Here is a 25592-nt window from a genome sequence, read left to right on the forward strand (position 1 = left end):
ATAAAACTACTATCCTTAGTTTGTATAGCTTTCTAGTAATTTGCTATCACAATCGATGCTTCGCCTTTCGGGTGAAACTGCAACATTTTATTCTGCGCTGTATATTCCCGAGGCATTTACGCCTGTTCTGCCTACTGTATTTGCAAGATCTCAATATCGTCACGCTGGTGCAGTGTCAAGGGCAAGAGAACCACAAAATGAAACAATTTTTGCCAGAGCACCTTTAAATATGGTTTTCTTTTATTACCAGATATATTGGCATACAAATTGCTTGGCAGTTTTGGTTTTTATCAATCAACCTTGTTTGCTCTAGAAACGGCTGGTGCACCCAAGATGCAGGCAATGCTACTAGGGCATCCAGTCATGTCCAGAGTACAACACGTGTCAAAAAAACACTTTCCTCGAATTCCTAGGCACAAAACTTAACACTCTCTTTGCTTTCCCGTCCCAATAAAAAAAATAAAAATAAAGCATGGGAGCATTCATTACACATCCTCACATCTGCAGGAAAACAAGATGTAAAATACTTACAACCTTGCCGAAATTGAGGAGAAAAAAAAAGGGGGGAAATGCATAGAGCTGAAGAAAAAAAAAATACAAGAAGAGTGCTAGTTCTTCTCTGTGTCTGTATGTGTGGTTGGCGTCTCAAACAACAGTCAATGAAAAAGAGAGGGGAGAGGCACTGTCTATCCATGTTGTAACAAGAGTACAGGGGACAAAAGAAGAAAACAGTAGCTCCTTCCCAAACCTTTCAGTCCAACAATGCAATGAGGCAATGGCCACTGGCAAATGCAGTGCCAAATGTGTCCCAGGCCAATTTGGGTGGACAAGGCGGCGGGTTACAACAGGCCCCTCTCCCTGTCTCCCGATCTCTGATTGGGTAAAAAGGCATTTTTCTTGTGTCCCCCTGCTGTCCTAGCCTAACCCCCCAACGACAACGACGAAGTGAGAGTGAAACGTTGGCAGAGCAGCGGTAGAAACGACGGTGGCGCCAGTCCCTTTGCATGGAGCTTAGTAGCCAGTGAGTTCAGAGAAGGTCTGATCCAGCTCGTCCGAGATGGCCTTGTACTTCTCCTTCTCCTGGACAAGCTCGTCTGTGAAGGGGTGGGCGTGAGCATGGCAACATAGCAATGAGATTATAATACCCTGTGGAAGAGGCTGGGGGCATCAAATTCCTGTCATAGGCCTCAAAGGCTTGCATGCATTGACACGGCCTCTAAAGACATATCATACACACTACTGCTCGTATACCACATTTCATATGTAGCAGGCAATGCTCTGAAGGCTAGAGATACTTCTCTCGCGGCTCGCGATTGCGACCGAGAAATAGTGTGTCACATATGCATCACGTAATTTGATGTAACACTAAGTCTTATAATGTAAAGAAATATGAATTATTTATTACACGGCAGGCACCACAGATCTCAACCTATTTACCATTGAACGAGTGGAGCTATACGTTTCTGTGGCCAGCAGTCGCAGCGCACTGCTTGTGACCAAAACATATGCAAGTCGCATAATGGAAACACTAAGGCACACAAATAATATGTAATTTGACGTAACCTTAGGTCCACAAGTTGTACTTGTAAAATATGAAGTACTCACTGGTAAAAAATAACTGCACTGTGAAATGTGCGGAGCAAGATGTCTATCATCTGACTAGTATTTCTGTAGCTTCAGCAGCATTGGCAGCCAAGTATGAAACGGAGTACACGTTCAAGAGCCTGCACTTTAGCACAGTGCAAAGAAAGATAGAAAGAGATTAATCATGGCCTTCCGCAATATTTTTTAAAGGAGGTTGTGCAAACCTGCTAAAAGGCGCACGCATATCCTGACAAGTTGCTTCCACCAGAAGCCGACTGCTTGCAACACTCGTGTTTCACATTAAAAAACAAAATTAAGAGCGAACAAAACTTGCAAAGAGCAACAGCTGTTGCTCGTGTTTTAACTGCTGCAACTACAATGTCAAACTAATGGCAAAATCCAAGACTGTATCAAGTTGCCGCTTCTCAACGACACGGAGTGCACAGCAGTGCCACACCTCAGCTGAATTAGTCACTGAGATTCAATAATGCTTCTCAGAGGTTCCCAGGCCTTTATTTCATCATGTGAGACTTTCAGTGTCCGTTTACAAATGCACACAATTGGTGCAGTACTTGTCGAGCAAATGCACCAGAATGAATCGTTGGGAATAATTACTGAAGCACAGTGTCTACTACACTCAAGGCATGGCATAGCCTTCCAAGAAGTGTCCAGTAAATTTGAGACAAGCCCTCATATCAAGATTAAAACAGCTGGTAGCACTAATCACTTTCAGTATCTTTCAATCCTCTTCTTCAGACGAAATTACATTCTAAACTACATGGTAAAAACTGTACTTTTAAGAAAGGACAAGGAAAAAGTGTGCAAAGAGGTGCGAGCTGCTAGTGCACTTAGCGCACGTGCCTGTTCAATATAATACGGAATGGAAAACAGATTACCTTTGTATAGAATGCCAAAATCTGTCTAAATTAGACATTCACACATGCCATGCAACACATGGAGGTTAATAATAGGGCACGCACCTAACACAACACATACATCTAATCCTTTGTTGTATCACAGTTGACAGCAGCAAATTTCACAAATGTCCATGTTGCATGCAGTTAACTAACAACCCTTTACAGGTGCCTTGCTCAAAATGAAAATGGCCATGTAGCAAGGGATGTGGCTCAGTATAGTGCAGGCTTTTATCGACATCTCTCTGAAAGCCAGCTCTTACTGCCACACCGTGCTTTCATTAGCAAACGCTGCACATAATCTTAGGTTTTGACGAAAGGAACAGCAAGGCACCTCAATGCAGCACTAATGCTGCCGATCTCTCCCAGTTAGCTCCATATCCCAAGCATTGTTAATCACCGCATACCTTAAAACAGCAAACCGCACAACCACCTGGCATCACCACCACACGTGCACAGCACCACAAGCCCCTAGAACTACAGACGTGCCTCATACAGCCACACTACAGCTAACCACACCATAATGACTGAGAATGTAAAGCAACACCACTCTTACTGCATGGCCTGCTGTGAAAAGTAATTTTGTCCTACATGATGACTGCATTCTAACAGCCTCAAGCAATGGTGTGCAAATGGCCAGACAGGAGGAGGCAGCTACACATACGTAGTCAAAGTGATTGGCCATAGCCTTAAGACCAAGAGGCCTACTAATTATACAATATGGTCACCCGCCATGATGGCTTAAGCATTACCTGATGTGAAAGGCACAAACACGATGATGGACACAGAGAAACACACACACAGGGTGAGTTTCTTTTTGGTACACGTTTCTTTGTCCGTCGTCATTGCGCCGTTCGCATCAGATCATGCTGAACCAACATGCCCAGCTATCCATACTAATATCTTAAGAAGTACTCATGATAAAACTTACATCTAAGCTAGCCTCAACTATAAAGGTTGAAAAGCTTAGAAGAGAATGCACAATGCCTAGTATCAACGCCTGCCAATGTCCCTGCTTAATTCTGGCAAGATGACTGCTACAATTACAAGCCACACATGGCCTTGCATTTATTCCAATTGCAAAAAGTAGGTGGTACCATGAGACCCTTGGTAAATGACATATAGCCAAACTTCGGCTTAGTGAACCACACTTTCATAAAACTTATTGTATAATGCATTTCCATAAAAATCGTAATTTTCCTAAGCAATGTCTGCTCTCGTTTCTAACCCAGTGATGACCATGGTTGAACAACAATGCAATAAAAACAAGCCTTCAGGAAAGGTTCACACTAGACAGCATAAGCTGTGTGAATATTCCACACATAGTTTGGCATGTTACCACACCGTCAACTGTTCTCTAGCTTATCCAGGAAACCTTAACAATGCTCTTGTCAATATCTGATGGTCTAAACTGTTCGTTGAATCGACATTACAAATAACACAAGGTGCTTCAGCAACCACGTTTTAGGTTTTGGACGGAAATGAGCAATCAAAAAGTGCTTTTAAGTAAACCGCACGAATAATGCTTAGTTGCAAAAATTATTAATGCACCAAGTGAGTTGATTTCCTGCCAACTGTCAGTCTTGAGCTCTATTTCCAGAGTCCAAAGACCTTCTGTCTTGAGCAGTTATTTACCAGCAAAGTAGCCTGGGTTTGTGGTTTGCATCATCAGCAAAAACCTCTGAGAGGAAGTAAACTGTTCTGTAGCATAGACACTGAATACTTTGACTGTGAACTAGTTAAATCAACATCCGACTTTATATTCCATCCAGCCTGCATTACAAGTGTCGGGCACACACTGTTGTGGTTCAAGACAATGCGGGTGCGTCATCCAATAGTCGATCTATGGCAGCAAATGCTGTAGTGGTGGCTAAGTAACCGTGTACTGTGCATAGTGGTGCTGCTAACAATACACTCAAGGTGCTAAGGGGTCGGGGGGGGGACGGGGGGGTTGCGGTTAGTCACACCTGGACAGAGGGGGGAAGAAAGCAGTGGCAGGCAGAGCGGGGCGCCGGAGAGCCCGGTCACATGGACTGCAGGTCCTTCAGGGTGGTCTCCACCTCTTCCTGGAGCATGTGGTTCTTCTCGCGCTCCACAAGCAGCTCGTCTGTGTGCCAACAGAAGCTCCTGCTCAACAATGGCTCTCTCGACACCCTCGCCCCAACTGCTGGTGCTACGACGGTTCGTCACCACGAGGCGGTTTGTCACCACCCCCGTCACACCGTAATGTAATGATTGAAGGCAGAGGAATATTCCAGCTATGGTGAGAGAAGACTTTCCTGGCAGGGAGCACAGACTATGTGCAAGCAAGAAATTTAGTCGTCATGACAGAATGCAATCCTACAGCCACTTGATCAAAGTTGGATTTGACTGAACACAGAAGCCTAATTGGCCAACACTGTGCAAATGGTGTCTTGCAATTTCCCAGTAACTATATTCACCTAAGTGCTAGGGATGCATTCAATCGGTCTAAGATTAGCCGCATAAATAAGAATGATAATTTATCTGAGAAATTTGTTTTAGAAAATTTTAGAACGTATATGATAAGACAGAAGCTGCACTTACTGATGCCGATGTATCCCAAGTCAGTTACCTATTACCAATATGTCTAACGACTACAAAATAAAACCTCACACAGCATGTACAAGTAAGTTTAACGCATACCATTTATGCTTGTACATTCTGCTCTTCCCAAAAAGCATTCATTAATACTCTTAAATGCCGTCCCATATTCCCGTACTTTCATGTGTTAATCACTGCATGCACTGAGAGAAACCACTGCAAACCAAATAAATTAGACGGCATGCTAATACAGAGAAATCGTAGCATGCAATATTTGGACGAGCACTTACCTTCCAGTCTGTCCACTTCCTTCTGCAGCTTCTGCACTGACCTCTCGGCAAATTCAGCCCGGGCCTCGGCCTGTGCGTAGTGGAGACAACCACTGAGTGCTCGTATGGGAGACATTTGCAACATCACATGAACCCATCACGATGACCATGCTGGAGCATGCAGGAAATGTTTTTAGAGAAACTACAAATTTCGGCTTGTAGATCTTTTTGCTGTATGCAAAGAACAGCTAGAAAGGAATCCCAACATTCTTTAGCCTTTTGCATTAAGATGATTCAAGTATACACTCATAACAGAGAACTATAATGCACTCGCCCACAAATTTGGTGCCAAAAGAGGCAAATTGACGGGTAGTCGTAAACAAATTCCAGATCACTACTTTCATATTAAGCTGATATACAGAGCTCCTGCAGCCCATAACTGCTGCATCAAACAAACTTGAAGCTTTAGTGATAACACACAGTCCTCACAGTCACACCAAGAATAAAGCGATTCAAGTTACGTGCCCTAAAAGTTTTACTACCACGGACATATAGTGTTCAACATGAACAAATTTGTCAATGCAAGATTCGCTTTAGAAAATGTGATCATAATGACAAATGAAGTATAAGGAACAAGGACAACTAAAAGATGTGAACACTCAAAGTGCATCTTGGGACGAAGGAACAAGATACTACAAGCAAATCAAAGACAGGATGAGTGCTGAACAAGCCTCAGTTCTCATCTGATGTTTTCCTTCAGTCTTTGTTCCTTCACACTAGTCTCAAGATGCATACTGAATGCATGCACCAACTAGCCCTACACTCCATGTTAACAATGTGAACACAATGCTGTAATGGAGGACCACAGCAAAACAACTACAAAAGCAGGTTTGGTAAACATTGGCACAACAAAGTATGGCACATACGCTCCTGCACAAAAAAGTGCACTCTAGAGCTGCAGAGGTAATACAATCACAAAGGAATTCTAGTACCGTTAGTAAGTGGAGCCTAAAAAGAAAGAACGAAAGAAAAGAACACCACATAACAAGAACGCACAGTTAGTCCGTGACACGCAACAGTACAGTACTAATGAGAATGGTAAGGATTTTACACGGCAGGTGACTAAGTTCGGATGCAAGAATTGGCAACGCCAGCTACGAAGGGGTAACTCAAGGGCTGCTACTGTTGTTACTCAACCCTTATGGAAAGAAGAGGAAAAAAAAAAATACGTATCGAGCAAGACGAAGGGGTGTGCAAGAAAAATAAATGAGTGCTAACTACAGGCATTCACGGTGACACAGGGGTTTGGGTTGGAGGGAGGTCAACCGCTCATGGGGGGCAAGCTAGCAGTAAGCGTACCTCTTGCAGCCTATTGGTCATCTGCCGGATTTGCATCTCGTACGTCTCCTCCTTTTGCAGGGCCTAAACCGTCCGTCCCAGCGCCCAGCGGCAACACGAGAACGAAGAGAAAGAGACACACACACGCAGCAAAGTTAGAACGCAAAAAGGGGCACACTTTACCTCCTTCAGTTTGGCAGTCATTGTGCTGATCTGAAGCGCATACGACTCCTCACGCTGCTGGGCCTGTGGTTCACGACACCCCACCCAAAGTCCCGAAAGACAGAGATTGCAGAATTAGAGGCGATAACGAGAGATGATTAAAAAAAATAGAGAAGCCAAGCATTGCTAGGGAGACAGATGCCACCCACAAGAAGAAAAGACGCTCACACTTGCCGGATTTCATGTTTGCTGCAATGTCTGCCAGTTGAAGACTGGTGCAAAAAGCCATAAGGAAGAGCGGTGAATCTCAAGGCCCAGTGGCTACTACTTTTCCAATTCCAAGCTGAATGTAGCTCGGTAGTTTGTTCTTAGACATATACGCCAAGATATCTGACAAGAATCTAGAGCCATATTTTGTAACGATTATTTTCGATATCTTTTTGTTTTGCTGTTCCAACATTGAGTTGTCGGTGCAATGAACAATGAGGCCGGAATCAATGGAAAAGAATCCTTACAAATGTAGGTGTGCAAAAGGTTAAGCTGCAATGACACCTATATAAAATTATTTGGCTATCTACAAAGACAAATGGTGATCACAATTTGACAGTAGTAATAACACTAGCAAGCCAAAATCTGAGCATAATGATTATGAAAGCAAAGACTGCAGAGTACTATTTGGTGCAAAGTGCAACAAAGAATACTAGTACATCATTTTTCTAATATACAGCTGGCCAAGCTAACTGGCCATTCAAGATCAGTTCAATGCTGTACAATGTGATATGCTAAAGAAATTCCGTTGGAACTTAGCATCGTGTCTCGATAATGCAAAACAAATTTTGATCACCAAGCAAGAGCCTGATGTTACCAAGCACAGGTAAAGAACTGCCTTTTGTTCATGACTGAGGAGAAACAGACTGCTGCTTATTCCTCATCCCTGTCCAAATTCATGATGACTGCCCATTACCTTCTCTTCGCTCACTTCCAGGGACTTCAGGTTGTTGCCCACGACACGCAGCTCCTCCTCAAGTTCCACAATTTTGCTGCACAGAAGGGTTGCACAGTGAGGTAACCAACATTCGTTAAACAGGCCCAGCGTATAGATAAATCTTGAAAGTGGTAAAACTTAACTGTCAGCTATGAAAGTACCCAAAAAGAGAAAGAAAGGAACAAAGGAAGAAACAGAAAGAACTTTAGGAGAGAAAACTGCAATCGCAAATAATGTGGGCCTGCAGGCAAATAATCAATAAAGCATGCAACATCTCTAACTAGCAGGCAGTGCAACAAATTATTATGGAATCTTGAAGCGGGGACAAGAGGCAATTTTGTGAGAGAAAGAACAAAGGCACCAAATGATCACGAGTGACATTACATTTAGTCGCAGTGGTCAATGGACAGTAACTCCCATTGAAGATGGCAAGGCCAGTTGGTACTAATGAAAAGCCCCTACCATTGCCCACAGGGTATGAATTATTTGCTCTGGGAAAAGCTCGATGGTAATAACACTGAATCTCAATGAAGCTAATACAAGGTTTATTATAGCTAGATGGGCCCTCCGTAAGCTTGGTGACAATAGTTCTCAAGGAACATTGAAACTGTAATAGTAACATCTGTGTAAGAAATCAAGGAAAGAGGGGAAGAACACCCTTTCCACAGAGCTTGCACTGTTGACAGTAAAAGCTTATGGACAACAGCAGCTATATACAAATTAAATTTATTTATTGCTGGCAGTCCTGGTGTGCTACCCAAAATTGAGGGCTGCATTGATTGCTTTGAGACCACACCTAAGAAGTTATTTACAATGTCTCTTTACAGCTCCCATGGCCATAAGCTATTTTGGCCAGTATAGTGCATACCAACCAAAAAGCTACCAAAAACTAGAAACAAGCAAAAGAAGTCAGTAACACACACCAAGTTATGCAATATTCTTTAGACATGCAGACAAGCCTAGTTACCAAGGGGCATAACAAGACCAAACCACATAACATTATAAGTCCAGCTCTACGTTGCAAGCCATTCTCAGGCGGGTAAGTGAAAACCGCTTATACTACGATCACCGAGAGTGAATGGCACATAAAAGGTACTGTAGCGGTTACATATATGCCACTGCCCTGTAACAGCAAAATCCTATTTATAATAATCAAGATGGCAGCTAGCACGAAAGCTTTACTAAAAGTAGAGTCACTACAAACAACTGTTTCAACCAACAAAGTAGCTTTGAAGCTGAACAAAAGGTTACCATTAGATCATCAAGAAGTGCATAAAGCACGAACATCAACCACATTGAATTGGAAAAGTTTAACTTTGTCTAATTTGCACCTCTTCAAAAAGTTGCTGTTTCATCATCAGTACAGTTTAGTGGTTGCCAGCACCTACAGCATTTAATGTCCTCAGAACAGTTTGACCTACATAGGCGCACACATCCCTGAATGCCACAATCAGGAATGGCAAAACCATTGGTCAATACAAGATCCCAACAGAGGTGCCAGTGAAAGTCTCAGACAAAGGCTATAGAAACGCATTTCCTAATGCCACACCTCCAATTTTTGATGTTTATCTTTTCCGCATTACAGTGCTTGAAGGACTGAATTTGCTTCTGTAGCAATTCTTCAAGAGTATGAGACAATGTGAAAGCCATGACAAGCCATCCCACCACTTCACCTAAATAGTTTAATGAAATGTTGCAGGGCACATAAGACATTCCTCGTAAAGCTTAATCATGTGGTTATATTTGTCCTCTTCATATACAGCCACACAGTTAATACCAATCACTATTCAAGATTTCAACCTTGCAATAGCCTTGCACTTGCACTTGGGAAAAAAGGAAAGAAATGACTGCATTTGCTAACACTTACGAGGTGCGGAAATGTTCATGTCTGCCAACTTTAGAGCAGCCAAGAATTTGCAGATGTGCAAAGTAAGGTAATTAACTTTAATCCAAGGGCCCTTTCACTGTGCTGCTACACTTAAAAGCAGTAGCAAGACAGTGAATACACGCAGGGCAAGCGACATATGCATGCAGGGCAAGTGACATAACAGACTATACCTAATTCACAGGTTTCCAACAACTAGAGCAACTAAATATATGGCTACAATTACAACTGAGTCTTTGCAACAGCCACAGTTAATGGAGGACTGCCGAAGGTTAAAATAACAAGGGATGTCTGGCCCACAGCCTCACCTCTCGCCCGTGGAGGCCCTCTCCTCAGCCCTTTCCAGGTCAGCCTCCAAAAGGGCGATGCGGCGTGCCATCTTTGCATGCCACCACACACATTGCACATGCGTTGTTGTGTTGCACGATGGCAGGGGGCGATCATTGGGGAAGACAGGATCAGGGTGGCGGAGGGGGAAGAGCAGACACACGGCAGAGTTGTGAGTGGCAGAGCAAGGTACACGTACCACACGCGAGAGGCACTCTCACACAAGTCAATGCCGCAAGCACGCGCACACACTGGGCAGACACATGATGGGGTCGTGCGGAACCACTTACGTCTCACCAGTCTCTGCACGCTCCTCAGCGCGTTCGAGGTCAGCCTCAACCATGGCCAACTTGCGGGCCACCTGGGGTGCGGCGACACACACACGGAGCATTTAGTCTTGGTAGACGCCGTAATGCTCTGCTACCTACTGCAACCGCTGCTTTATGTTGATGTAGAGAATGTTGCTCTGCTTTACTCCATGCCACCCCCCCTACCCCTAGAACAATCGCTAATCTTCTCACGCACAATTTTGGTCAATAAAGTTCAGTTTTAGCAGCCAAAGGTGCATAGCAAAGGTGAAAAAAAAATACTGGCAATGGTTTTTGAGGCAAGCAAGCAGCAGTTCAATACAATGACAAAACTAGAGTAAATGGAATGTCTGAACATTACGAGTGTGTCACCTTTCTTGGTATCGCTTTGAACAGCATAATCTTTGAACAGCAACTTTGTAATTTGAAGTTATGCACAATGATATAAAACTTTCAAGATTTCGAGATGTTCAAGTCATATAGAGCCAAGCAAGATTGAAAAATGAATTTCTCATTGTCTTATGTGACATTAAAAACAAGTAAACACAGTCAGCTTGAATGAGTAACAAACTGCCTACAACTGCTCAAGATGCATACCTTAATCATGCAGGAAAATTTCTTAATTTTCTTTGTAAATTGGGATATTGTTAACAAACACACACATGCAGCTTTCAATGAAAATTAATTTAAACCTGTAGCAAGCGTAAGAATATACACTCTTTTGTTAAATGAACAAACCAATATATTTCACAGAATAGTCTTCTGCAGATGCAAGCATCAAAAGCCATTGCTCCAAATTGTGCAGTTTAAATCACAACAATGAACACACAGGGACGTGCAGAGTTAGTGGACGTAAGTGTGTCGGCCAAACCAAGCGAAGGCAAACATTTAACCCAGTGGTGATTAGTTCAAGTATGTCTTCTTGATGCCCACAAATACTTCAAAGAACTCCAGTACAGGTAACGGAAAAACCTCAATGTGCTGCAAAACCTGTGGGTTTAAATGCTAGACCTATTCCAAGTCTGCCCAGCTGTTTTCTTGACAATGCTCCAGAAGAATATACAATGCAGTAAGTAGTTATATACACCTAGATTCCCATGCTCATGTATTTGTGACTAATAAACAAATGCTGAGCAAAAATTTGTTCCAAGTAAGAGCTGTTCTTAAGTCTTCACAAAAGGAAGACCTGCACAAAAGGAAGACTTCTAGCTACTCCCATTAAACAGCCCTTCAGGGCAACCACTGATACTGCACTGCCATCACAGAGCAGAGGGAACAGAAAAGCACAACGACATTGTGGTTGTCTAAATCTATCAAGTGAGCTTGCTTGCAAGGCCCACTTTGAGACAGCTTGCTGACAAATAACTAGGCAGAAGACCATGCACCTAAATAGTCACTACTACAGTCCCAGTGGAACATTCAACTAGGTAACGGGTGCGGACCCACAAACCATGTTATAACAAGTGCATCGCTGAGTGCGGCAAACTCGAAACAAGGGTGAACGTGGCTCTGTTAGGGGTGAAGCCGAAAGGTTGCAGGGGGGGGCACACTCCGAGGCACAGAACACACGGCAGCCGGGGGTCACATGGAGCAGAAGGCAGTGTGGAGAAGCACACAGCATGCCTCGCTTCCACTCTCTCCAGAGCCAAGTCACCTCATCGTATTTCCTGTCAGCATCCTCAGCCATCGTGCGCGCTTCCTTGAGCTGCCCCTCGAGACCGTCCATGCGTTCTTCGTCTGTGATGCTCCTGTGCTCCAGCATTTTGCGCATGCTGTTCGCGAAGACAGAGAGAGAAAGAAAAAGGCCGCGCGGTCAGCTGTGGCCGGCCTGGATGCCTCACCTCTTCATATTTTTTGTCAGACTCCTCAGCTATGAGGCGTGCCTGGCCCAGCTGGTTCTCAAGCAGTGTGATCCGGTCATCTTCCATGTTGGTGCGGTTCTCCAGTGCCTTGCGGATGCTTGATAAGCAAAGTAATGCGTGTTTGAGAGCAGAAGAAGCACCAGTGAACACTGGCAGGCAATTTCCCTAAATGAAAAGTTTATGCCTGTGCGCAACTTAGTTAAGCAGTGTGCTATTGTGCAGGAAGGCTACCTCCCCCGAAAGCTAGAATTTTTTGGTCATGACTTCTTGAAAGAATGTGGTATTGATAACAAGAAAATTAGTTGGTAGTGCTACTAGTGTGCAAAAAGTTCGGCAGCTTTGTGTGTTCTACATAAAGAAAGCCTTTCGATTTGCTAGTTTTGTACAAGGAACAGAGAAATGCTGAATATATGTACTGATGAGCCAAGCTCTTTTTTGGAAATACCGGAGATCCTTACAAGCCATGCATGTCTTTGGCACATATGATACATACAGGAGCACAAGCACAGCGTGCCAAATTTGTACTTTAAAAAAAAAAAAATAATGGCAACCTCTAGAGAACAATTTTGAATGTACAAAGTAAGAACAATCAACTGACACATCGCTTGAGTACTGATACTACTACAAATAGCAGCCTGACTAGCACTTGACAGTATAGTAGATATGATCATAGTAAATAATGAATGCAGTGGGTCACCAGCAGCCTTGTATCTGTTATTTTGTCTTTCATTCATTGACCATGTTATGAAGACAGGAATGTTGCAACAATTTTCTGGTCATATCTAGACACTGCTGCAACAGGCTGACATCGAAGTATTCGAGCTTTGCAATACCTCTAGAATGCTCCAATCAACACCGTACTTTCTTTGCAAACATATATTTCTGTGCCAAAATGCCTCCATATTTGGTCCACTTCCTTAAACTCCTCCATACTTTAAGCTTTCCACCTTGTGGCAGGCTAGGAGTTGTAGTTCAAGCCCTTGAATCTTAGGTTTGGCATGTTATAAAGGAAATTTTCATATACTTTCAAAATGCTGACAAAGAAAACGTACACCTATTTGATATGAAAATTAAGGAAGCAACAATGAAAGCTATACATTTCATAAACTACCTCGTAACACCTCAAGCCTATTTGAGTGTATGGGGCTAAAGGAAGCCAAAATATTCAAATATGTGCTAATGGTGACTTAAGTTTCTTTAGACAATTTGACAGGAGATCAAGCTATATGATGCTTTCCTGCATAAATAACATTAGAACAGTACTACAGCTCCCCAAGCTCGCACTCGTGAAACAATGCCCCCTTTCCCTCCCCGTTTCCCAAGCTGTTCTGCACTTACATATTTTCACTGCCCTGAACTACACACATCGCACAAAAAAAGTGAGAGCACAATTTTAAGGTCAGGAGTACCGTTCGCTTTCGTCAGCCGCCTGGGAGGCCTCTTCCAGTTTCTGGGTGGCAATCTTGAGTCGTTCCTCAGAGCGTTCCAGGTCCTCCTCCAGCAGCTGGATGCGTCGGTTGTGGGCGGCAACCTCAGCCTCAGCCTGCGCAAAACAGACATTACAGTCAGTGATTGAATGGTAAAGTCAAGCATGCTGATTTCCAGTGATGAAAACCATTATGCTATTCAGGTTTGATTTTCTGCAGAGTGGACAGTATGCTGACAAGGGAAATAACTGTCTCGCCTTCAAACACAAAATATAAAAGAAAAGCGCATATGCTCTGCTCTTTTAACGAGCTTGCAATTATGTCAGAGAACGAGAATTGGCAAAATGTGCCGAACTCTTCACCCAAGAAAGATCAGTGTTAGTAACCATCAACAACCATTTTTAAGGTGGCGTTGTCAGACATTAATGAAGTGTTTAAAAAACAGCTTGGGTGTTGGTTTCATGGCTTGCTCGCTCGATGTCAAAGACATGTATCATTTGATTACTCAAGACAAACTCCTGTTGTGCCACAAAATGCAGGAACTGCTTTGGTGTGGCCACATTTAAAAGAAGATGCCAGCATATCCATGGAGAATTCCATTAGTCTCACGTCCGCATGTGGAAGCCAGATTTTAATAATTGCAGAGGAAACACCTCCAAAAATCCATGCCGGTGATGTGTAGCAGTAATGTCTATTCTAGTAACACAATTTTTTTTTTTCAAGGCAGTTTTGTGGCTAAATAACAGCTGAGAAGTACAGTGCTCAGCAATTTAAAAGCGATACACTGAGCATGTGGCTGCTGGAACTTTTTTGAGCCACCGGTGAGCACTGGGGGGACACAGATCCGATTTATTTTTGCATAAAATGAAAGCGAGTGTCTCTGTGATAGATTGTGACTGCATTCGGCCCCCTCAGCGATCATACAACATTCACCAGTGGCCCAAAAAGGGTTGGCCGCCATACAGTCCAAGTATTGTGCTTCAATTGCTGAGCACTGTACATGATAGCAAATGCAATAATACAGGTTGTGTGAATGACAATATTAACCATGTTGGATCAATCTTAAGGCTCCCATAATATTGCTACTGCTCCAGTTCATAAAGCAGCACAATGAGATAAAAAATGTGTGCAGGCTAAATTGGAAGCAATTCATTCACTGCACATTATCCACACTTGGTAAATGAATTATCACTGCAGACGATTCTGAGTCTATTTGTGTGTAATAGTAAGTTTTTACAAAGCAACTATTTGTTCTGTTGCAAGAAAACTGACATTTATGACAAGTGCATTAAACATAAGCCTCAATGTCTAGTAGCAGAACAAGTTATATATGTTGCTAACGGCAAGCTGACCAACAAATGAAGCAAATAAGGCCTGAAAAGTACACTACTTATCTCGATGCTGGCCATTTCTGGTGCATACCTGCAGATTTACAACATAGAAGCAAGGTTGACTGATGAAGGTTAAAAGGCAGTAACAAAAGCAATATCTCAATGGTAGACAACATTCTAATGTGACTACTATAGCCTCAATGGAGAGTGCACTCATAATAGTTTCTCTCAGAAAGCAGCTGTGCCTGACTGTGCTTCCTATATCTGTGCTTCATAACAAATAAGAGAAACTAAATACCTTGCGAGTTCACGTTTGTTAATCAAAATGTTGTTCAGTTCACTGACTGCTACAAACACGATGCGGAATGAGTACCTTGATGCCAAATGAATGCTTGGAACACTCTTGCTTGCTCAAGTTACTCAGTGTAGTAGTATTTGCTCCACAGGTGCAAGCTTCAATGGAATTAACACAATTCACTGAATTCTGCAGGACTTCGGACATTTCAAAGCAGCTATCCTGAGTAACAAGCAGACATACTTGCAGTGAAGAGTGGAGTTACTCCCTGTTGACATTTACATATCCGATGATGCCCTTCAATTAGAGCACACTAATAGCATCTGATAACTTTTCAGCGTTAAGCCGCGCAGATAATTTTAACATAAGATAATCTACGGTTTTTTGCCTCTGCTTTAGAAAATGTCACGCCTTGCAGTCGCAAATAATTATTTGATGTAAACGCAGGCAGCGAACTAAGTGGCAAAGACGACGTGGGGTGCCAACAATCGAAGTCAGGCATCGCGTCACAAGCCGTGCTGTCATACAAGCTAAACAAGCGAACAGGTAGGGCCGATCCAGGGATGTAGCGGCGGTCGCATGGCGACGCCGGCGCTACAAAAATACAGCGGACATAAATTTCACTTGTGACAAGTACGGCACGGAAACGCACACGTGCGTGCACTGGGCGGTCGTTAGGTATTAAATAACGATCGACAACGAAATGCGCTCTACTCGCAGCTACCGCGACATCACCGGGGGGCACAGCAGAATTCTGTGCTTCTATGCGTCATGGAAACCGACTTCCCTGCGGAGGGATGACATGAGACCGCCAACTGGCGTACAGGACATGCATGTGCGGGCCTGTGGTTGGGAACGCTGTGACTCTAAAAACCGGCCGGCCACAAATTCCGGGTCGAACATACACCGAGCGTAAAAACCAGCTTAGGAGCACTACGGTGTGGAAGGGGGGTGGGGTGGGGGTTGCGATGGGAGGGGGGAGGTGAAGAGCCGGCCACGGCGGGCCACCGCCGGTAGCCAATGGGTATTCGATAGTATCGGAACGCTTTAATTCCCTCGACATTTTTTCGCGCTAGCGCAATGTTGCGCTCCTACAAGGTCGGTCAGACTAGAATACCGCACCGGATGCCGAGCGGGGAGCGGCACTTTCACGAAAACAAACCGAAAAGGTGCGCTGCGCGCAGCGCAAGCACCCCGTTAAGCTACGACATGCACCAAAACACACGAAGTTTACGTATACTACAAGCCCAAACAGTGGTATGCAAGGTCTCCGCAACTACGAAGGGGAAAAATAACACACAACGGCAGCAGGACCGGGATCGTTTGCGTAATATGGGTTACAAACTCGGTCCTTATAAGGTTTCGGCAAAGTAGAAGTAAAGCTACATCGCGCGAACACGCTTAATAACGTGCTCCGTAACCACGGATTGAGCCGTACGGACCACCACGGTTCCGAAACACACGATCCTCGGGCGCCGTAGAGTCTGTACAATGCAAAATTGGCCACTCACTTCTTCACGACGCCGGATTTCTTCCATCACCCGTGATTGCGCGTCCTCTGCTTGTTCTTTCGCAGTTTCCAGTTCGTCTTTCATGGCCCGCATTTTTTTCTTGAGCACTTCTAGCAACGTTCCCTGCTGGACGGCGCTCATCTTGACTGCTAAAGTTCACACCGAAATACTGACAACTGGGTGGGGGAACACACCCGCTACAGGCCTAACGTGGACGAAGTCGCCGAGCGGCGCATGTATACAAGGTCGTGATGGGCGAGGCCGCGTGCGTACAGCGGTCGCACGGACGCGCGCGCGCGGGAAGTATAGTTACTCGGCTTAGGAGTTACTTGAGTGCTTCCTGAATCACGAAAATGGTCAAAAACGGTGATGTCGACGTACTGCTTTCACTTGCAGTAGCTGCTGTTGCACGTTTCCGCGCTTTTATCGCCAATTAAAAAAACAAAACTTTTGTGTGCGTGTTTTTGTAGCAAGCGGTACGAATGTACGCGCGCGCGCGTGCTCCCCCGTGACATTTTCAGGTTACCTTGAGGCGGGCTTTTAAATTTTATTGTTGGAATGTATTTGGGAAACCGACTTAAATATTTTCGCCTGACATCTGGCAGTGACGAAAATGAATCAGACTGTCGTTCGCTGAAAAGTGATCTTCGCTGTGAAACGAGCAATTTCAAGGAGCACGTTCACTTGGGAGTCGGCGAGCTACAGCTAGCGATACATTTTCGAACAAGTTATAAACCTAACACGTGTAAAGCTTTCATTTGTTTTCTTTTTTCCTGTCTGTCCAGCATTTGTGCGCTCTTTACACTTACATTTTCAAATGTAATTTTGGTGGTTTATTTGCTTCAATTACTTCCTTATCTGTTCTCACCACGTGGCATGACCGAAAAGACAGTGCCCTATGCTGCGGCTCTTGTGAAGCATGATTATCGCTTAAAATTCGGCGTTAGAGAGCAATATATATAATATACAATTTAAATAATCTATACTGCAGTGGAAGACGTTGTGGCATATTGTCCTCTAACGTTAAATCTTAAACAATAATGATTGGTAATGCCTAAAAAAAAAAAAAAACGACTTGCAATATTCTCAGTAACGCCCAAGGCTTATTATTGTGACAAATGTAAAATGTTCCGGGCACGACAATGACCGTTCGGATCCAGCGCATTCCCTATATTTTTTCTGTCACTATCTGAAGGGAGCGCGGCCAACATATCACTGAAAAGAGTGCAAACACTCGAGTGCCCAATATTCGCCACGGTGAGGAATATCGCAGAACAGTGTCAGTGTGACACTGCATACGTGTACATGCATGTACTACGATTCGGCCCGCGAACTCCGATGCTAATTTGATGAAGCGCCCTCATCTCGACACCTTATACGCGCTCTCTGATATTCGAATTGCAAATTGCCAACGGAAGTTTCTCAACACGGAGACCACCGCTGGTGATACGCGACAGTGGCTGGGCAAGCAACGGGGCGGCGTCTTACGAGGCTTCGCCACCGCTCCTTACGTAGGTGTCCCACCGCGAAACATTTGCATCTTGTTATAGGAACGCCCTTCTATAGCTCGCTTTACTGGGGTTTAACCTCAGGGATGTCCGTCAGACGCTGTCCAATTAAGATGAATCACGGTTTACTGTCACCAAAAAATTGACAACGAGATTATCGTTGTGACAGAATTGTCCAGTGTACCATGCAGTTTACCGTCTTCTCTAGTAAACTCGTGTAACATGCACGTTTATTTTTTTTTTAAATTTGTCGTTCGGGCATTGAGGACTTGTATGCCGATTGTAAATTAAACCGCATTCCACTATGCAGCGCACCACTTTGCGCTGTTCAGCTGGCTATTTACCAAGCGACATACTGAATCGAATCTCGAGCTGGGGATAGTATTATAACCTCGGCACCAGTATTGATTAAAGTCTGCCTTCGGTAAAAAATAAACAAACAAACAAACAAACAAAAAACGGTCTGCAGCCGAACGGTCAAGTCAGGTTGTGTCCACGTTAGGAGGTGCTCTCAGCGCAGCCCTTTCCTTCCTTCCCTGTTTTTTTTTGTTTTTGTTTTTGTCTCGTCGCAGTTTTCTTCCCTTTGTGCGCTCGGAGCAGCTTCTGCAGTTGGCCCTATTAGCCGCGACGCCGAAAACGAGGAACCGAAGCTCTCGGCGCGTCCTTATCGCCTCCTCATCGCAGACGGCGTGCGCAGGTTCGGCAGTTGCCACCGCAGGAGCCCGCCGCGCGTCCCTCGATGGCGTCGGGCTTGACGCCACGACCGAGAAGCTATGCTGCACGGTGTCCCGCGTATTTTCTCCGCGGCCACGTGCCCACTTACGCCCGAGCGTCGGTCGAGCGCGCGGCGGCGGTGTCGTTTTTCGGCGTGAAAGGGGCGCCCTTGTCCTGCCGCTGCTGCAGCAGCTCGCCTCGGGAAGAGCGCGGCCGCGGGCCCGCCAGGAGAACTGGGTTAGCGACGCTTTCGCCGTTTCAGGGACGCGGCGTCCGAGACGGAGCGCGCGCCCGTCGCCGCTGTGGAATGCATGCAAATGGCGCGACGGACATTCCTCCGGGCGGGGGGGAAGCCTCCCACCACGCAGGCAGTGCGACCGCGCGCGTTGCAGTGTCAACGCGCAATACGCGGCGGAGGTTATCTCACGTCTCTCTCCGCAGGAGATGCGACTCACGAAAGCGCGTAGCGGACGTCGAGCCTGAGCTGAAGTGGATTGCTCGTCGGAATGCTCATCGGTGTATTATCAACTTCGCTTCGCTTATCGGATACCTCGGCGTTCTGTGTGTTTCGCACGGTCGACGTTTTGCCTTGCAGAAACAGGTGCGCAGGCTATAATTAGCCGAACTGTCGTTGGTACGACTTCGACAGCGTCGGCGAGCTGTGGTCGGATGGTAGCACAGGCGTTCGGTGCCATAGGCCAGCCCTTTCGCCAAGTCGCCGCTAAAAGATGGGACGCTCATAAACGTCAGGTCGCATTTCAAATGAAAACGGCAATGCTGTAGTGGCTTCGATCTTACTACCGCTTAGATAGGTAGGTAGATACACTTATGATAACCCTTTGCCCGCGCAATACAAGCCAAAACAGTTCAGCACGATACGAACAGACAACCCACGTTGGTCCCATCGTTGGTATTGGCGATGCGGCGTCTTTTTCGCGTTCCAGACTCGTTAGTCCTACACCTGTCACCCGCATACTGCGAGATGCGCACAGTTACTGACGCGCGTTATCACTGCCAAGTCATTTGCTTAAACTCTACAACAACACTGCGCGTTTAAATGCGCAGGACGCGCAACACGAACGCGACTCGCTCAACGTCACCGCGCCGAGGGCTGTTCGCGGGGGTCGATATCTCTGTAGGAAACTCTATGGCTAATATGTACTCACGGCCTGCAGAGCCTTGTCCTTCTCCTCCAGCTTGCTGTTGGCCTGGGACAGCTGCTCCTGCACCTGGTCCAGCTCATTCTCGATCGACTGGATCTTCTTCTGAAGGCTGCGCACCTCTTCTTCAGCCTGCGAGGGAGGAACGCGCCGTCCAAGGCACACGGTTAGCGGCAAGCACTTACACGTAGAACTCGCCATTTCCTTCGGCGTGCATTACGTTTTGCGAGCGTCTATACTTTTCCACACACTCTGCCGGTCGACGCTGCCACACGTGCATGCGCACTTGCCACAAATGTCAGCGCACGTGCTGTGTTCTTTGAGCGGAACGCTATGCGATGGTCCCGCATGTGAAACAAGCGTTCAGCAGTCGAAGCTGAGAACGCGTGCGTTGCGGCGTTCACAGGGTCTTTCCTTGCGAACGCAACGTACAACGCTCTCGGCGTCTCGACACTGACGCATTCTCGGCTTCATATGGAGGTACAAGACCCAGAAAGCTTCGGAGCCCTAGTGTTTTTGCTTGTGAGCTTAGCGAGGGGAAATGGGTTACGTATGAATAACGCTCGCGGAACATTCTTCTTTTCTTTAACGGCAAGATGTGTCTGCTCTCTATAGGTCTGCTGCTTAAGCCAATGTCTATATCTTTTTTTTTTGGGGGGGGGGGGTGGTTACAACAGGAACTTAAGGCTGCCGCCATATTTGGTCATTTGGTCGCCATGTTTGGTGAACTGGAAGTTATTAAAGGTGCAGCGTGATCGACGCAAGTCAGGCTGTGTTAAACAACGGCCGCGCTCGAACGCCAGCGTATGCGATTAAACTAACATTTCCGCAGACATGTGCCTTCACTTTGATTTTTCGGGCTCGATAAATAGGTTGCACATTCAATTCTTGAAGCTGGCACACTGTCTATTCTCCCCAACCCCTTTGTGTGCGTGTCCTCAGTTAAGTGCAGGCTTCTTGCTTTAATCAAATGCGAATGACTCATCCGGGAGAAAACATAGCCATATCGTTCGTGTGTGGGTGTGTATATATATATATATATATATATATATATATATATATATATATATATATATATATATATATATATATATATATATATATATATATATATATACACACACACACACGAAGGCGAATCCGAAAGGCTTTGCTCCTATTGTTTCTGCCTGCGGCAGACAGGATGTTCCACATTCGCCGCCAAGGTTTGCGAGTGGTGGCGCTGGCGAACATTTCTAGGGTTCTTTCAGTAGTAAAGCATATATACCCCAGAAAGGGGATGGGGAAACGACGCCGCGGTAGCTCACTTGGTAAGAGTGTCGCAAGCGTAATGCGATGACGTGGGTTCGTATCCCACGTTGCGGCCAGTTGCTTTTTTTTCCATCCACTTTCATTTCTATTAACTTATCATTTCTTTAATTCAATTAGTAAGTAGAAGCAATTACCCTATGTTGTCATTCGTGTCTTTGTTTGTTGTCTTCTCGTTCATATATAAATATTTCTCTTTTTTTAACCTTTAGGCTGATGACACTTGGCTCCACTCGCCTTGCGGTCATCTGGCCTCGAAACGGAAAATTTTAGAATCAGATCAGAGAGAATACCGTCCGTTTGTTTGACTGCCTCGTGGTGTGTAACGTCACGAAACAACACTGTGGCTGTGGGATACACCGTAGTGGTGGGTTCTGGATCAATTTTGACCACATGTGGCTACTTAACGCGTGCACCTATATCTAAGTAGTACACAAGTGAACTTGTATTTCGCCTCTTTTGGAATATGGTCGCCGCGACCGGGAATCAGATCTGCTACGTCGTGCTGAACAGCAGAATGTCATACAGTGTAAAATAATTTGCACACTTAAAAGTGAATAAGGGCGTCAATCTCTCTATAACTCACACCCTTACACTCAATAATTTACACCTTTAAAAGTGAATAAGTGTGTAATTGGGTCTATATCTCACACCCTTACACCCCCTTGGAGTAAGGGTGTGAGTTATCGACACATTTACACACTTATTCAAATTTCAGGGTGTAAATTATTTTACAGTGAGATATCTCTACATAGCTACCGCGGCGAGTCTGAAGGTCACTTTTGAAAAGTAAATTATTTGAGGGTCGTGCACATTAATGCTATTCATTATACAAACATAGCGCAGTAGTAACACGAGCATGTTTTATACAAAGCTCTATATATACCATTTACCTTAGTTTTGTGTTATAGTGCGATTAGTTGTACTGTACTCCTGGACATCAGATTGACGGGTACGGTACACTATGTAGGGCATATGTGCAAGGCTACGTAGATTTGGTTGCAAGCCACAGGATACTTTTTTCTTAATTTTTTCGCTTGCACTACAGATGTTAACCTGGGCAAGGAACGAAGGCAAGGACACAACAAAGCAATAGTAAGCCAGATTTGAAATGCATTTGAATGCCCAAACTACCACAGCAATTGTCGTCTCTAGGCGGAATTTAATACGAATGAATGGGTGTGTATTGTCTGTGCGGTACGATTATCTGGACAGCACGCATTCGACCTCACTGGGATTTTCCGATTTACAGGATGAATAAGGTCTCGCAAGCGCGTTTGCAATGCCCATAGCACGTGCTACGTTATTATCCGCAAAATGAAGACAATGCAGAAGCTCGACGGTAAACGTCTGCTATCTTCGATGCTGAATGCAACATGCACCCTTCATGTGTCAGTAATATTCTGTAGCTGCAGAACAGCACTGCAACTCCCCTGTGCAGCGTCGGTTGCATAAGACTACACATTTCAATTCCATTTCTTTTACTGCTTCGAAGAAGCTTCTCTCAAATAACGAAAAGCAAAGCACGAAAGTGAAACAAATACACAAAAGGCTAACAAGCTCACCCGCATGCACCGGTGTCCATCTTACGACGGAAAAAGTCTTTTGTTTTGTTTTGATTTTAAACTGGAATGTAATGTCTCTTATCGATGCTGTGTGAAGGAAAGGTGCCCGTCATCAAATAGCAGCTGTACCTTTCGGACTACGTTTAGATATACAGGCTACGAGATACCATGAGATGCATCCGGATCAACTATAGCGACTGTGCTTTCATCGAAATAACGCCTGTTCAGCGACAAGTTTACGAAAGCGAAAATGCAGGCAGCCGCGAAATTTTATTTGCGCGAGGGCGCAGAATAGTCCGAACGTTCGTGTCCCCAGCCCAATGACGGTATCGAAAATCCACGAGAGCCTGGGTCAGGAACGCCGACAGCTTTGACGTCACATCCGGCACGCGCTGCACGACGGGGGAACCCGAAAAGGTATTTGCCAGGACGCGTGCCCATGTTTAGGTCCGCCGGCGCCGGATTTAGAAGGTCCGAAATAGATCCGCGGGAGAAGCGGAGCGTCGGGACGCCTCGTCCGCCCTCCCGTCTCTATCTGCCACTTTAGGCCCGACGAACCGAGCCCGTTTAGTTCTACAGACCGAATCGAGGGCCTAAACGTCTAAATGGTCGCGTTCACCTTCCTCCTCTGTTCTTTTGTTTTCTTTTTCAACCAGCAAGCATCGGTTGTATGCTGTCTTCACCGCCGAGCATGGTTTAAGGTTCTACTCCCCGCCGCCCTATAATTGTTTGTTTTGAGCGAGCTCGACCGATAAGAGCAATACCTTTGTCTCCCATGCAGCAGCTGACCATACAGCGTTGGTCGCTCGGGGGAAAGACTGTCTTACGTCACGATCACGTTATGATCTATCAGCCCTATCTAAACTTCCAAACAAAATTGTAAAATAAACAAACAAAAATTATCCGTGCGAGATATAGCGATTCGTACAGTAGTAAAGGTTACTTGCTATGCCAGCCTGTAGAGGACAGCACCAGCAATGCTCAGGGACGACTTACATTGACATCCTACATCCTGACGAGTTATTCTGAGCTAATGCTTCTTTGCACACCTGACAAAAAGAACGACGAGACGGCACAGGGGGCGTTCACGTGAGATCGGCGAAACATGCGCGAGCGGTCGCGTGTGAACATCGTCCCGCCGCCTCCTGACCGCGCGAAGCAGGGGACGACAAGCAGCATGCCGGCACTTCTGCTTTCGCTTCTACAAGAAAACCCTCGCCGATGCACACATGACAGCCGGCACGGCGCGAGCTTAAGGACACGGTTTCGGTCTCCGGCCTCGCGGCCGCGGTGTTCACACTCAACGCGTCGCGCACTGAAGTCACTCCGTACCTTCTCGGCGCGCAGGGCGGCCTCCCTGGACTGCCCTTCCGCGGTCTCTGCCCGGTCGACCGCATTATCCTTCTCCAGCTTCATCGCCTGCATCTTCTTCTTGATGGCCTCCATCTTGGCTGGTGTTCGTTGCGGCTCGGCTCGCTGAGAACTGAACGGTCTGGGGAGCTTGGACCACTCGTTGAGAACGCCCTGGGACGACTGGAGTCTGGACGCCGGGGGAAGATAGTTCCTCGGGGTCTCTCTCCCGGGGCTGCCGCTAGCGCCCCCCGGCGCCGGCCGCCCACGTCACGCGGTTCGAGTTTCCTGCCCCTCGGCCTCCTCGGCTGGCCGTGCCAAATATGGCACGCGGCTGGGGCCCCTTCCGAGGCGGAATGTGCCTTTCCGCTGGCCGCCTCCTGTGGACTCTGCATGCTGTTGCTGCTGCTGCTGCTCGTCGCGTGCACATGCACACACACCGCTCGCGGTCCGCGCACCGCCACCACCGGTCGACAACCGCCCCGCCCCCGCGCCACGCGTAACCTTGTCCTCTCCCGCCGCCGCTTCATAGCATCAATGACCGACCGACCGACCTACCGCGGTGTAACGGCCAATGCAAGCTTCGACCAAACCTTCGCGCGATGTCGCGGCCAGGTAACGCTGGACACTTGGATACTGTTTTTTCCGGGCACCCCTTAGCTTTCTTTCGGCTGTCCTCCAGGAGTGCACAGTTTTGTCGCATGTTGTGTTCTAAGTTTGTGGCTCCGGTGGGGTTTCTCGGTTACGGGTTTCCAGAAAAGCAGATGCGAGCATAGAATTCGCGCTGACTGCAATACATATATTTTTTTTCTGAGGCTCGAAAGAGGGGCTTCGTCTACTGCACGGCGCCTTCAGACTTGGTATGCATGGCTGACACGAGACTGGCAAACCATGCCTTCAAGGTGTTTCGGTGGCCACGTGCATTCAGTGCCATGTGGTATACACTTTCGCAGCAACATCTGGACGGACTTCAAGGATACGAAGAGTTCTTGTATACAGCTGTTCATTGAGCGCTGCATCTATTGTTTAATCTGTTCGGTCTTATTCCGTAGCCGGCATTGGCCTAACCTTCACACAGATTGAGACACGTCATTTTCCGGCCGCCTGTGTCCGCTGTCTTCAGTATTCTACTGCGCCAATATCGTTCCGAGCGGTCGACTTTGTCGATCTCGCAAACCGCTTTCCTTGATTTGACCTTTCTTTTGGCGTAGATTATTACGTTCTCTC

General features: G+C 46.0%; 1 protein-coding gene across 10 annotated transcripts; it reads right to left on the reverse strand.

The window, feature by feature from the left end:
• Nucleotides 1-206: 206 nt before the first annotated feature.
• Nucleotides 207-24601, reverse strand: Tm1 (tropomyosin 1). 10 transcript variants are annotated; one of them, XR_010564509.2, is made up of 10 exons: nucleotides 24348-24585; nucleotides 20149-20274; nucleotides 13606-13739; nucleotides 11989-12106; nucleotides 10317-10387; nucleotides 7794-7869; nucleotides 6851-6913; nucleotides 5351-5420; nucleotides 4466-4605; nucleotides 207-1094 (listed from the first exon to the last, which is right to left on the reverse strand). XR_010564509.2 is itself a non-coding variant. In XM_065432488.2 (9 exons), the coding sequence occupies exons 1-9, from the start codon at nucleotides 24459-24461 to the stop codon at nucleotides 1012-1014; spliced, it is 855 nt and encodes a 284-aa protein (XP_065288560.1). In that variant the 5' UTR covers nucleotides 24462-24601; the 3' UTR covers nucleotides 207-1011. The 10 variants fall into 10 exon arrangements, 6 of the variants coding, with proteins under 6 accessions (XP_065288560.1, XP_065288558.1, XP_065288559.1 ...); XR_010564508.2 differs by lacking the exon at nucleotides 6851-6913 and adding an exon at nucleotides 6689-6751 and having other exon boundaries at nucleotides 24348-24577; XR_010564512.2 differs by lacking the exons at nucleotides 10317-10387; nucleotides 11989-12106; nucleotides 20149-20274; nucleotides 24348-24585 and adding exons at nucleotides 10008-10078; nucleotides 12176-12293; nucleotides 16761-17112.
• Between the last annotated feature and the right edge of the window lie 991 nt (nucleotides 24602-25592).

This window comes from Dermacentor albipictus, chromosome 1, assembly GCF_038994185.2.
Source record: "Dermacentor albipictus isolate Rhodes 1998 colony chromosome 1, USDA_Dalb.pri_finalv2, whole genome shotgun sequence".
Classification (NCBI taxonomy): Eukaryota; Metazoa; Arthropoda; class Arachnida; order Ixodida; family Ixodidae; genus Dermacentor; species Dermacentor albipictus.

Excerpts from the sequence above, each read along its gene's own strand:
- Tm1 (XM_065432488.2), bottom strand. The coding sequence starts at position 24,461 with ATGGAGGCCATCAAGAAGAAGATGCAGGCGATGAAGCTGGAGAAGGAT. Across the intron at positions 12,294-13,605 it reads GCGGCTGACGAAAGCGAACG|CATCCGCAAGGCACTGGAGA; the intron begins GTACTCCTGACC and ends TTGCTTATCAAG. Across the intron at positions 1,095-5,350 it reads GGAAGTGGACAGACTGGAAG|ACGAGCTTGTCCAGGAGAAG; the intron begins GTAAGTGCTCGT and ends ACCCCTTCACAG.